The sequence below is a fragment of the Oncorhynchus masou genome, chromosome 32, assembly GCF_036934945.1.
Source record: "Oncorhynchus masou masou isolate Uvic2021 chromosome 32, UVic_Omas_1.1, whole genome shotgun sequence".
NCBI classification, from domain to species: domain Eukaryota; kingdom Metazoa; phylum Chordata; class Actinopteri; order Salmoniformes; family Salmonidae; genus Oncorhynchus; species Oncorhynchus masou.
This window is the reverse complement of record NC_088243.1, coordinates 17,542,631-17,555,756: the sequence shown is the minus strand read 5'-3', so window position 1 is coordinate 17,555,756 and position 13,126 is coordinate 17,542,631. Positions and strand designations below refer to the sequence as shown.

The 13,126-nt window shown below is 40.3% G+C and overlaps 1 protein-coding gene across 1 annotated transcript; it reads left to right on the top strand.

Moving 5' to 3' along the window:
• Window positions 1-306: 306 nt before the first annotated feature.
• On the top strand, window positions 307-3,406 carry LOC135525647 (hepatocyte nuclear factor 3-alpha-like). Its single transcript, XM_064953395.1, has 2 exons — window positions 307-504; window positions 1,525-3,406. The coding sequence occupies exons 1-2, from the start codon at window positions 433-435 to the stop codon at window positions 2,752-2,754; spliced, it is 1,302 nt and encodes a 433-aa protein (XP_064809467.1). The 5' UTR covers window positions 307-432; the 3' UTR covers window positions 2,755-3,406.
• Window positions 3,407-13,126: the final 9,720 nt, after the last annotated feature.

Genomic DNA, 13,126 nt, shown 5'->3' with positions numbered 1-13,126 from the left:
AAATGTATTTTGGCTATTTGTGGAACATTTCAAGTGCGTAATTATCAACAAGGAATGCCATGCTCGGCTGTCTTTCAAACCCTGCTTTCTAGCCGATCGAATGTTCACACACCTTATGAGGGTGAAAATAATTTTTTTGACTGGGCTGTTTGTCTCTGTAAAGACACAGAAGAATTGTGGACAGGGGATGTGTGACTACAGTGAGGGAAAATGAGCCAGGAAAATGAACACACAAAAGTGGGTGTGTTATACCGTCTTCGTAATAGGGGAAGATCTACACTCAGTTCACACTGCATTCAACATCTCTTCACTTCTTTACTCTAGCCCTCCTGCAACATCCAGCCAATTACAGCACACCATTTCCTAGGATACATTTCCCCAAAACTTCAATCTGAGGAACTGCATGTTTACGATTTGTGGATTTCTACCATAATGTTGGGAACAGTGAAAATGGAAGGTCACGAAACACCAGATTGGAGCAGCTATTACAATGACGCACAAGAGGTATGTGTCTAAGTTTTCGATTTGGGTTATAGAATAAAGTGTTAACTGATTCCCAATTTTTCCGTTTTTGCAATGAATGTTTTCTAGCAAACTTCATTGAGTTAGTTTCCCTCAAATTGTTCAATTAAAGTCAGTGTTGTTGTTTGGAATATTGGGCTGTTTTTGGTATGATGTCACTAAATGCAACCTGATGTATATCTAAATAACGAGTGCATGTTCGTCGAGTGCACATGCTGACTTGAGATATTTGCAATTTACAATGAGTAAAAACCCATTACATCTGTTGGTAATGCACTCCGATAATAAGTTAGGATTTGGAACTGAATATTTACCAGACATCATGGCATATGTTTTTCAAATCATACTATTCGGAAAAAAAGTTGCAGTCAGTGCATGGAATGTTAGAAGTCCATTTTAATTAGTTTATTTGACACAAACACTAAGACGGCGTAATACACTTTCCTTGACCTCATTTTGTTTGTGCATAATAAGCTTACATAACATGTCAATTGAAATGTCTAATTATTATAACAAATAATTGCTTGATATGGCCTAATACAGTGGAACGGGGCGGCAGGGTAGCCTAGTGGTTAGAGTGTTGGACTGGCAACCGAAAGGTTGCAAGTTCAAATCCCCGAGCTGACAAGGTACAAATCTGTCGTTCTGCCCCTGAACAGGCAGTTAACCCACTGTTCCTAGGCCGTCATTGAAAATAAGAATTTGTTCTTAACTGACTTGCCTAGTAAAATTTAAAAAAAAACAATATCGAGTTCGAGATTCACAATATCTTGGACTGTTTTCATGCTGTTGTTTAGAGGTTCTCAAAATGAATCCCACGTTTTCATATCGAATCAATTAAATAAGTTTCGTTTCGAAATATGTTGTTAACCATTATTAATTATGATTGGATGTACATTAAACAGTCAATTTCAACAGAATAAAAAAATTAAACTCAAGCACTTTGAGTGTGCGGAAGACTAAAGCACTGTTGTGATCACATTTTATCTCATCTTATTCCAGGTATATTCACCCATGGCAAACAGCGGCATGAATGCAGGACTGGGTTCCATGAATAGTATGAACAGTTACATGAGTATGTCTACCAGTGGAAATATGACCTCCGGTTCTTTCAACATGTCCTACGCGAACCCCGGCCTGGGAGCCGGAATAAGCCCCGGTACAATGGCAGGGATGCCTCCGAGCACGTCCATGAATGGAATGTGCGGCGGGGTATCGTCAATGAGCACTGCCCTTAGCCCCTCGAACATGGGCGCAATGTCGGCTCAGCAGGCTTCCATGAACGCTCTGAATCCATACGCCAGCATGAGCCCTACAATGAGCCAAATGTCCTATAACCAGCCCAACCTGAACCGAGCAAGGGACAACAAGTCGTTCAGGAGAAGTTACCCGCACGCAAAGCCTCCGTATTCATACATATCCCTGATAACCATGGCCATTCAGCAAGCACCAAGCAAGATGCTCACGCTTAGCGAAATCTACCAATGGATAATGGACCTATTTCCATACTACAGACAGAACCAACAGAGGTGGCAGAACTCTATTCGCCATTCCTTGTCTTTTAATGATTGCTTCATCAAAGTGTCTAGATCACCGGATAAGCCAGGCAAAGGCTCATACTGGGCCCTGCACCCAGATTCTGGAAATATGTTCGAGAACGGTTGTTATCTCCGCAGACAAAAGCGCTTTAAATGCGAAAATAGAAAGCTATCTTCAAGTAAAGGAGACGGAAGGAAAGACCAGTCTGGTTCTGGGTCACCTTCGAGCGACAACAGCAAGACTGGACATGTGGACCCCAACTCCCTCTCCACCTGCAACCAGTCCTCCAGCCCTCACATCATGGACCGCAGGAGCAGTAGCAGCGCCTCTGAACTAAAGAGCAGCGGGCCACCTCTCCACCCTGTGGCCAGCTCCGTCACGTCCCTGTCCTCTCTCCCTTTACCTCCGCACTCGATGGCGCACGAGTCCCAGCTGCACCTAAAAGGGGATCCCCATTACTCATTCAACCACCCCTTTTCAATAAATAATTTAATGTCATCTTCAGAGCAACAGCACAAACTGGACTTGAAAGCCTACGAGCAAGCTTTGCAATACTCCTCCTACGGCTCAAGTATGTCCTCCAGTCTACCCCTCGGCAGCGCGTCCATGGTAGGCAGAGCCATGGACCCATCCGCAATAGAGGCGTCATACTATCAAGGTGTGTATTCCAGACCGGTCCTCAACACTTCTTAGTCTCTTCTCATTTTTATAGTGCTCGACAAAAAGACAAACAGAAAACATTTATCTTATTTTTGCTTGCACCTGGTGCATAAGGACTGTTACTTCAATGTATAAGAATATGTATGAGTAAAATACGATAGTCCTGTAAAGTGTTTCCAATTGAATGATTGTATATCCAGCTGTAAATCATTGCTAGTGTATTTAAAACAATTTCGAGCTTGTAAAATAATGTTGTATTCCCAAAACTTGTAGTCCCCACAATTAATATGTCCATGTGTTACAATTTGCATGAATGAAGGTCAGTCAATAAGGTCTCGTGGAACGCGTGACGCAGGTGAAGCGCAAAACACCTGTCTGTTACAGATACAGCTTACTTTTTTGAATGGATGTTGTCATTTTACGCACTGCTTTGGTTGCATTTGATAAATATCTGACAAACATTTTTTTAAGCAATCTTAAATTCCAAGTGGAAATGAATTATAAATAAAATGTTATTCTTTATAGGCTACAGCAAAATTCCAGTCTTTTTTGTGGTATTTTTCAAACCAGAAAATGGGTGATTATGTGCAGCTTAATGTCAGCGTTTTGTCTTTCTGTTTTTTGATGTCTCTGCATGTGCTTAACTTATTTCTTGTTCATTTCCAAATAAAACAAATACGATTTATTCACTGATTGTTGTAATTTTTTTTACCTTAATTTGAAGCTGTGTCTGACGCGTAAAATGTAGCCGACCACTCAATTACGCAACTGTTCCAACTTTATGCATATCCAAATAATTCAGGAACAATATTACGTTTAAGTATGCCTTAAAAACATTACAATTGTAAAGGGAATGTACTAATTATCGGGCCTAGATCTTCAGTCGGTGGCATATAGCCAGCTTTATTGTTCAATCTTGTAAACTAATGTGTCATCTTACTATATCATGAATGTAACTCCATATGAAATTCGGGTTATAACCATTGTTCAAAACATCTAAAGTGCATAATATCCCCGTAAAGTTTAGAAACGCTAAATGTTCACTATTGATGGTCGCGCTTCGGTTGACGCACCGCAGGTTGTTGATCAATGAGCAAGGCTAAAGCCAACTCTAACAGAAATACAGCCACAGAGCTTTACCTCATAAAGGATTCCGGCGTGTTGTAGATGGATTTTTAACAATCTCATGGAAAGGCCAAATCATCTTTTTGTGAACCGTAACCCTACATGATGCGGCTCGTGAACCTGAACAGATTTTACTTTGATCATGGTATTTTGTAGACACACATTTTGGCTGAGTAACCGTGAAACGTGTTTAATTATCATGTAATTGCCCCCCGATGCGCAAATAACATAGATAATTGAATTGAGCGTCGTGAAAATATCGAGGAGTTATATGGGCTAGGTTTGTGCTCTGTGCTTTTACCAGATTATATTTCTACTCGGACATATTCAAGTTTAGGCCTACTTATTGTAATATAAATATTCAAACATTTTAAGAAGCCATGTTTATTTAGACAATACATCTAAAACAAGTGTATTTGGGAACGATTGAAAAGCTTGTCTGCGCGTGAGTTGCTCGAGTCGTTACATTTACTCCAGATGAACTCACATTCATATTAACAATATTAAGACTAAAAACCTACATTTTAATAATACATTTTATTATTGTATTGTCCTTTTATATTTAAATGTTATTCTATAATAATATCCTAAATGGTGACTAATAAAAATTGTATAGTTCTACGATTGGATATTTCTCCTGAATAATTTAGGCCTAGGTTAATATTGCATTTTTTGTTATTTTCACCAAGATAAATGATTTCTTCAATAAAATGATTGTGATATATGCAATTACAGTCATTTCTTTACAATGACAGTGTTCATGAATCAATTACGAGCATATCAAAGAGGGTATGGTCCAGAAATTCAATGAATTTACTGGAGAAACAATCCTTGCTCCAGATATGATCTCAATTATTTGTGTTCATCATCCGATATTTCAGTGGAATACGTTTGGATCAAGGTCCCCACCGGAATTACTTGATGGGACAGGTACAACCTTGTTCAGGCCTACTGCATTTGAAGGTGTATCATTTGAGGCAGTAGGCCTATCTTATTCAACAATCGTATGGTACTGGGCAGTATTAGGGGCTGAATAAAAATATCGACCCCAGCAGATAGCCCAAAATGCACCAAGTAATTAATTTATTTCTCCTCCTCTGTTAATTAAGCCTCTATTACAAAGTGTTCTTAGCAGATTACAATAACATAAACTCCAGTTTGTGGCAAAAATGACTACTCGTTTCCATAAGCAATCTCTGAACTTTGGACAGATCTTGTTCATTAGTTTGCCCAGCTGTTGGAAAAAAAGCTTTGCAGGGTGTGATTCAGTATGGAAAAGGGAAAGAACAAATACAGAGCCAGCTTTTGCTTGATATTTGCTTATTAGATTTTAATCGTTATATATAATGCTTTATATTGATGATTGAGTCATAACTTAACGGGCAAATAGAGATATTCAATTAATATATTTGCCTGTGAAAGAGGCAATGAAATGCTTTTTTGAAAGCTATGATACAACATGTAAAATGTACAGTTCGAGCACATCACGTTGAGACCCATACATTAGTGTTCGTTTTAGTAGGATATTTGATAAAGCTAACCCAATACATATGTTGTTGGCATGGCAACATCTTTAGGTCCACAAGATAGCAAGGTGAAGTAATCACTTTTGTGGGTCAATTTCGTAGACCTAATTATAAACGCAGATTAGGTTTATTATCCGAATTGTAGCATACAAATAGATCGCTACAATATGGCAACACGTGTATCTATTATAACTATCATCATCATTATTAGGCCCATAATAATAATAATATTACTATTATTAATAGTTTTAAATTGCCCTGGGCGTATGCTATATTTCTCCCATGCAGCACATTAGAAACTTTTAATGAATTCATTAAATCTTAAGTACAGTGTGACATATGTTATCCGCCAGCCCAGCCGCAGGCAGTGTCCAGCATAAAGATTTAAACCAGCACCTTGTTTTCCAATTGATGTGGTATTTCTCGTTACCACATCAAAAATCCTGGAGCTTTTTTCAGCCTTATGGACAAAAATGTAGACAACAATGCGCAGACCCCTTTACTTCAAAAGCGACCATCAGCGAGCCTACCCATAGATCTTTCTTCTCCGTCTTTTCATTCTGAGTTTAGAAAGCCACTACAGGGCCAAAGCGCTTCTAATACCTTTTGATGGGGATTGAATTAATTATCTCCAATAACACAATTGTGCTTGGCCAACGAAAAGAGCAAAGCAATACCCCTTCAGATTCACAGACGAAAGAAAAGAACCTTTCAAAAGGCCGAGGGGGAAGAGGGAGAGAGCTCTATCCGAAATCAGCTTTAGAAGCAGCTGGTTTTCCATTAAAAATTATACGGAAGAAGTTTATTAGGGCTTTGTGTCCTCCTAATATGGACCGACTATGTCAGGTTGGTGGTCCCTTGGCCTGCCTCCCTGCCACCATGATGTTTTGTGTCTTCATTCATCCATCGGAGGCCACAATAAGGGACAACCCAATTTGGTTGTTTTGTTGGTTGCTGTTTTTGCAGGGTGACGGAAAAAGTTAGAACAAACAAATGCATTAGCCTACCAGGTTTTGCAGAGGACGAAGACAAATGGAAATGATTCCAAATGTATGCCTATACCAGATTTCAAAATATTAAATACTAATGATACCGGTCTGTTAAATATGTGGCCCTATAAACAAACAGTATTTGCTATATAACTTAAAACAAAGAATACACGTTAAACCTTTTGGCAATGTAATAGGGAACGCCCAAATAATCTATAGTCAAACAAGTGAAACACGCAAAGTCTAACCCGATGGAAAGAACAACTGTAAACAACGATAGCCAGGATAGCCCACTTTTAATCATTGTGCAATTACCACATTTCCCCCCAAATTGCATGCTTTAGACACAGGCCGAGGCTTTATAAAATGTGCTTAATTAACATTTGTATTGTCAATGAGCCTCAAGTTCCATACAGTGTTAGTAGAAAAGAGTGTCCACAACGAATACATGGATGGAATGCGTTAAAGTGAAAGGAAATACTGGAAATATTTGGTGTCGTTATAGCAACAGGATCAGTCACGCTTTTCTCTGAAGGCCATTCACCACTGGGCTGTCAGAACACGTTTTTAATTAAAGCGTATAAAAAGTTTTTGTAGGCATGTCATCGTGTGATTGGGGTAATCGGAATGGGGATCCCGTTTATTTTTGATGCGCTCGTGCGCAATCCTTTTCCACCAAGACCAAGAGAGAACAATTACCAGAAGGAATCAAGCATCACACACTCCAAAATAACATTGCAAAATAAATAAAAACGGCTTCTATAAGTCTAGTCAAGATTGATTGGGAAATGAACCATAATACAAATGTAGGGGTGGCAGGTGGTGGCTTAGTGGTTAGAGCGCTGGCTCGAATCCCCGAGCTGAAAAGGTTAAAGATCTGTCGTTCTGCCCCTGAACAAGGCACTGTTCTTAGGCCGTCATTGTAAATGAGATTTTTTTTCTTAACTGACTTTAAATATATATATATAACAAATTTAGGCCTTAGAAGCTACACGAGGCATTTTATTTTTGCGAGTATATGATCATAAGGATGCATTGCCGACTTGGGGATGACCAGGAATATCAAACGTTATCAGATTTCAACAAAGTGAAAGATTTAGCCTCCGTATTTAGAACACGGCTGATTATCTGACGGATAAACATACACAAGGAGGATCTTGTGGGATTAAGAGTGGGGACACCCAAGTTGTGCGATCTCCACGGTTACCAGAGGAGAAATCGAGAAGCTTGTCATAGTGTCGCTTGAGCATTATGAGGGGAGGGTTACAACACAGCAGCGTTCGCGTCCAAATAGACAGGCCCTCTCCTACCCCTCCTGTCTTTGGATTGCAACGGTGCATCCAACCATCGAGTACATAATCGACCATATATGGGTACACAAGTCTCACCACTGCCCTAGCTGTTCTATCGGTGGACACCGGGAGGAAAGTAGAGCTCATGCGGGTCAACCCATCAATAAGAGAAAAAGGAAACGTAAACGATGTGGACGTAATTGCTTGGCGTGTAGTCTGTAGTACAGGTCGCCGGATCCTTTTTGCCCTCTTATGTTGATAAACTATCAGTATACAGAGAGAGAGAGAGAGAGAGATTTTTGGTGCAGGAAAATAAATACACGAGCAAATACATCCATGGAAAGTGTCTCCGCTCTCTCTTCGCCCCTCTCTCTGAACCACAACATATATTTATTTCTAAGTCAATATTGTCTTTGCCAAAATCTGGCCAATTAGGATATTATGACAATAGCCAACATAATAGTGCCAAGGGATTAAATACCAATGCATTATAATTAAGACATTTAAAGATTGAAATATATAAAGCTAGAAGTTCAAGTTCCATGAAATGGATATGCATGGACTATTGGAGTTACCTAAATATATCCCTCTCTATACTTTGACCTACTTTGAATACTTCTAACAAGTGAATATTGCTTCATGAAACTATTTAGTCAGTAAGAGAGAACAAATAAAAAAGTTGTGTAATTTAGAGAAATTTGTCATATTGATTTAACAAAGTTAATATCAGAGGTAGTGGGTTTATTTAATTTTTTACTCTTTAAGACCTGTTCCACATTACCACACTCAGAGTCACACCTTAGATAAACAGAAGTGTTAAAACAGAGTTTTATCTTCAATTAGAAGTCACTATCATTCCATAGGGATATAATGGTTGTGAATGACTGAGTTGAATATGTACTGCACCTTTATAAACATTTAGAAAAAAATCCTTACAATAAAACTATATTTGGTCAACACGAATGTCACAGATTTAGCCTTTGAGAATAGTGAATACTGTTGAGTTATAGGTGATGTTCTTCATATCACAAATTCCATGAATGATTTAATACGAGAGCATGATGGAGTTGACCAAACAAATCACATGTTATCTGGCCCAAGGCAGTGTCAATGTCAAATCCAGGCAGCACCAACAACCTTTACAATACAGCACTTTTCAATGAAACATGTCAGGACACTGTATTGATGTGGGATATCAGAGAATATATCATTTATCAATAAAATCGTGCAGTAATGCATACAGGCATTTCCCTTTCCCAGGCTTCTACACCTGCATTGCTTGCTGTTTGGGGTTTTAGGCTGGGTTTCTGTACAGCACTTTGAGATATCAGCTGATGTACGGAGGCCGGTATAAATACATTTGATTTGATTTGTAACAGAGAGATACAGTGAGCTCAAAGTATTGGGACAGTGACACATTGTTTGTTGTTTTGGCTCTGTACTCCAGCACTTTGGATTTGAAATGATACAATGATTATCAGGTTAAAGTGCAGACTGTCAGCTTTAATTATTTGAGGGAATTTTCATCCATATCAGATGAACCGTTTAGAAATTGCAGCACTTTTTGTACATGGTCCCACCATTTTAGGGGACCATCAGTATTGGGACTAATTCACTTATATGTCTATTAAAGTAGTCAAAAGTTTAGTATTTGGTCCCAAGCTCATAGCACGCAATGATTACATCAAGCTTGTAACTCTACAGATTTGTTGGATGCATTTGCAGTTTGTTTTTTTGTTGTTTCAGATTATTTTGTGCCCAATAGAAATGAATGGTAAATAATGTGTCATTTTGGAGTCACTTTTTTTGTAAATAAGAAAATAATATGTTTCTAAACACTTCAACATGACTGTGGATTCTACCATGAATACGGGTAGTCTTGAATGAATCGTGAATAAGGATGAGTGAGAAAGTTAGATACACAAATATCATACCCCCAAGACGTGTTAACCTCTCACCATCAAAATAACGGGAGGTTAGCATTTTTGTGGTGGTATGCTGTGTGTCTAACTTTCTCACTCGTCATTATTCATCAGAACAATCCGTAATCATGGTAGCATCGACACTAATGTAGAAGTGTGTGACATTTGAAATCCAAAGTGCTGGAGTACAGAGCCAAAACACATGTCACTGTTCCAATACTTCTGGAGCTCACCGTAGATAGGCAGCAACACAAACATCAATACCAAAATGTGTTGATGACAAAAAAACATCTAAAGATGGTCAGTAAAGTAAAATGTACAATTTAAGAAAGAAACAGAGAGAGAGAATGAGAGAAGTGGGCAGCAACAAACCAACAACCCAAGTGGGTAAACATTTACTATTCAGTTTGAGCCTAGACTGGAATGAGGCTTTGGAGTGCAGCACTTCTAACAACTGTTTGCCCAGTTAAGGCTTGGTTGTGTTTACACAGCGTTAAACAGCAGCAGCAGCAGCCCGGGCCTGGGCAGGCAGGGAGGAAGCCTGGTGACCAGATGTGGCTGTTCTACTAGCCAGTGGGTCAGGTAGCTCCAGTTCGGACAGTGCAGCGATGTCCTGTGTCGCAACTGGCACCCTATTCCCTTTACAGTGCACTACTTTTAACTGGCACCTACCTATATGGATATAGGGCTATGTGCACAAGTAGTGCACTATATAGGGAATAGGGTGCCATTTGGGACGAAACAAGGACAGACTGCTGTTGACCTTCTGCGTCTGTCTCCGTCAGATGACCTTTCGGGCGCTGCCTCTCCCCAGCTTGTACCTCAGCACCTCCACCAGCCGCTCCAACCTGCATGTTGACATAAAGAATAATAACATGTGTTTTATAGAGCGCTTTATAATGACCCAAAGACACGCAAGGGGGAGGGGGGGACCCCAAAGAGAGGGAGGAAGATGAGGTGGGGAGGAATACAGGGGGAAACAGGGTAAGGAAAAGGGGGAGAGGGGAACAGAGGAGGGGAGAGAGGGTGAGTGAGGGGGAGACAGAAGGAGGAAGAGGGGGAGAGGGTGAGGAAGAGAGGGAGACGGGATGTGAGGAATGAATGCACCATTCCTGGTGCGGTGGTGCACAGCACTCTAACACAAGGACACACTTGTTACAGGGTAAACTGGGGCAGGATGTAGACACTAAGTGGGTAGCTAGTCAGACACCACCCAAACCAAACCCAACGTACAAATCCTTAAAATACACTGACTCTTTCCTCTCCGTCTCTCTCTCTCCGTCTCTCGTTGACAGGATCTAGTATTTTTCCCTGGCTGAGGGGAAGGACAATCACGGTGTCTTTATGGGTGAAAATAAAAGCAAATGATTCCCAGATAGGATGAAAAATCCAGTGAATTGATGTGCGAGAGAGGAGAGGAATGCTTTTGGAGTGAGAAGCTGGGTTTGAGAGGGAGGAAACATAACATAGCTTTTTTGGCTCTGTAGAAAGGAGACATGAGAGGCTGGCCAAAACAAAATTTGAACCTAAACAGACTATTATGGGTTTGTTACTGAAATAGAGTCAATAATAATATTCCTAGCTATTCAGTTCAAAAGCATCCAACTGGAAATTATGTTAAGGTCAAACTTTAAGATGTCGGGAAATTGTCTTTTTGTGTCTTTTCAAATAGGAACACATTTCACAGGACTTCGATTATAATATAATTCCATGGTACTAATTGAGGGAATCGAATAAAGCCAAATGTCCCATAGGGCGGAGCACAATTAGGCCAGCATCGTCCGGGTTAGGGGAGTGTTCTGCCGGAGTAGGCAGTCATTGTAAGAAAATAATTTGCTCCTAACTGAGGGGCGGCAGGTAGGTAGCCTAGTGGTTAAAGCGTTGGGCCAGTAACCGAAAGGTTGCTGGATTGAATCCCAGAGCTGACAAGGTAAAAATCTGTAATTCTGCCCCTGAACAAGGCAGTTAACCCACCATTTCCCGGTAGGCTGTCATTGTAAATAAGAATTTGTTCTTAACTGGCTGGTCTAGTTAATTAAAGGTTAATCAAAATAAATAAATAAAAACTTGCCTAGTTAAATAAAGGTTAATACAAAGGTAATGGAAGTTTTCTTCAAATGAAGACATTTCTTAAAATTAAAAACTTTGGGAGCACTTATACAGGGAAAAGCTCCCACTGTGAATGAAATTAGAATAGAAAGCCGCGAGTGAACCCTGAAATACAGAAAGCTTTTTGTTATAGAGGGAGGATTTAAGCTCTTTCCACGAACATCTTATCCCATCCTCACCGTGATATAGCTGATATGGAAATAATAAAATGTGACAAGTGGAAAGGCTTCACATAGGCAGGCAACACCGTTCCTGTAGTTGTGCAACAGTTCTCCCGCAAAACATTTCACTTCGATTTTTCAGATAAACCATATCACAAGATACATCTTTAGTCTTGTCATTATTAAACAACTAGCTAATCATATGCTGGCCATTATATCAAAGTTATCTTTTAATTGTAACGTTGACTCATAAGTGGGTAGTGGATGCTGATAAAGTTTTCTTGAATTCTTGATACTGTGCATGAGTTACACTACACACAGACCAGAAATAACAAACACTTTTACACAGAAGACACATGTTGGATATTTTCAAAGGAGTGCTGTCTTCTCCCGTTTGAAACATGCTGCATTGATTATTTTCCTTAAGCAGTCCAGTTGTAATGATCTGAAGACAGCCAGACAGAGGCTGTGGCCCAAATTGCACCCTATACCCTAGTGCACTACCTTACCCAGAGCCCTGTGGGCCCTGGTAAAAAAGCAGTGTACTACAAAGGGAGTGGGACTAGTGTGCAATTTGGGATACAGCCAGAGAATCACGCTGCCTGCCTGGGAGCGAAGCTGACTAAGCTGTCTGTCTGCCCTGGGTTTGTACTGACTGACTGGTAATCAGGCAGCATCTGGGAGTGGTCTGAGCCAGGTACTGTCTGGAAGGAAGTTATTCTCCACCTGTTCCCCTCAACATGGTGATTCATCATCACTACGAACCTGGCTGTATTCATCAGCCCGTGACTGGATATACGGCATAGTGAACACGACACACACACACACACACACACACACACACACACACACACACACACACACACACACACACACACACACACACACACACACACACACACACACACACACACACACACACACACACACACACACACACACACCACTATACAGCCATGTCACAGATCAACACACAAACATGGCTCACCTAACTAGTTCAAATGTAGACGAGTGCACAAGGCAAGGAATCTCTTCCCCCTCTCAAACTAATAACAAATACCTTGTCCCCCCTTGTGTGTAAATGGGGCAATCCCTTGTTGTATTTTAAATATAACATTAGCCACTCTGTCACGTTTGCACAATTCGACAGTTCCAGGTAGTGCGCTTGTCTGTCCAAGGTGTACTGGTGTGGCGGTGGGGGATTGGGAACAACACTGTTTACAGAGGGTGGTCAGTAAACCCAAACACACACAGGAGAGGAGCCAGAGAAAATATAATGCC

Coding starts and splice junctions, on each gene's coding strand:
- LOC135525647 (XM_064953395.1), top strand. CDS start 433: ATGTTGGGAACAGTGAAAATGGAAGGTCACGAAACACCAGATTGGAGC. Junction 505..1,524: donor ATTACAATGACGCACAAGAG/GTATGTGTCTAA, acceptor ATCTTATTCCAG/GTATATTCACCCATGGCAAA.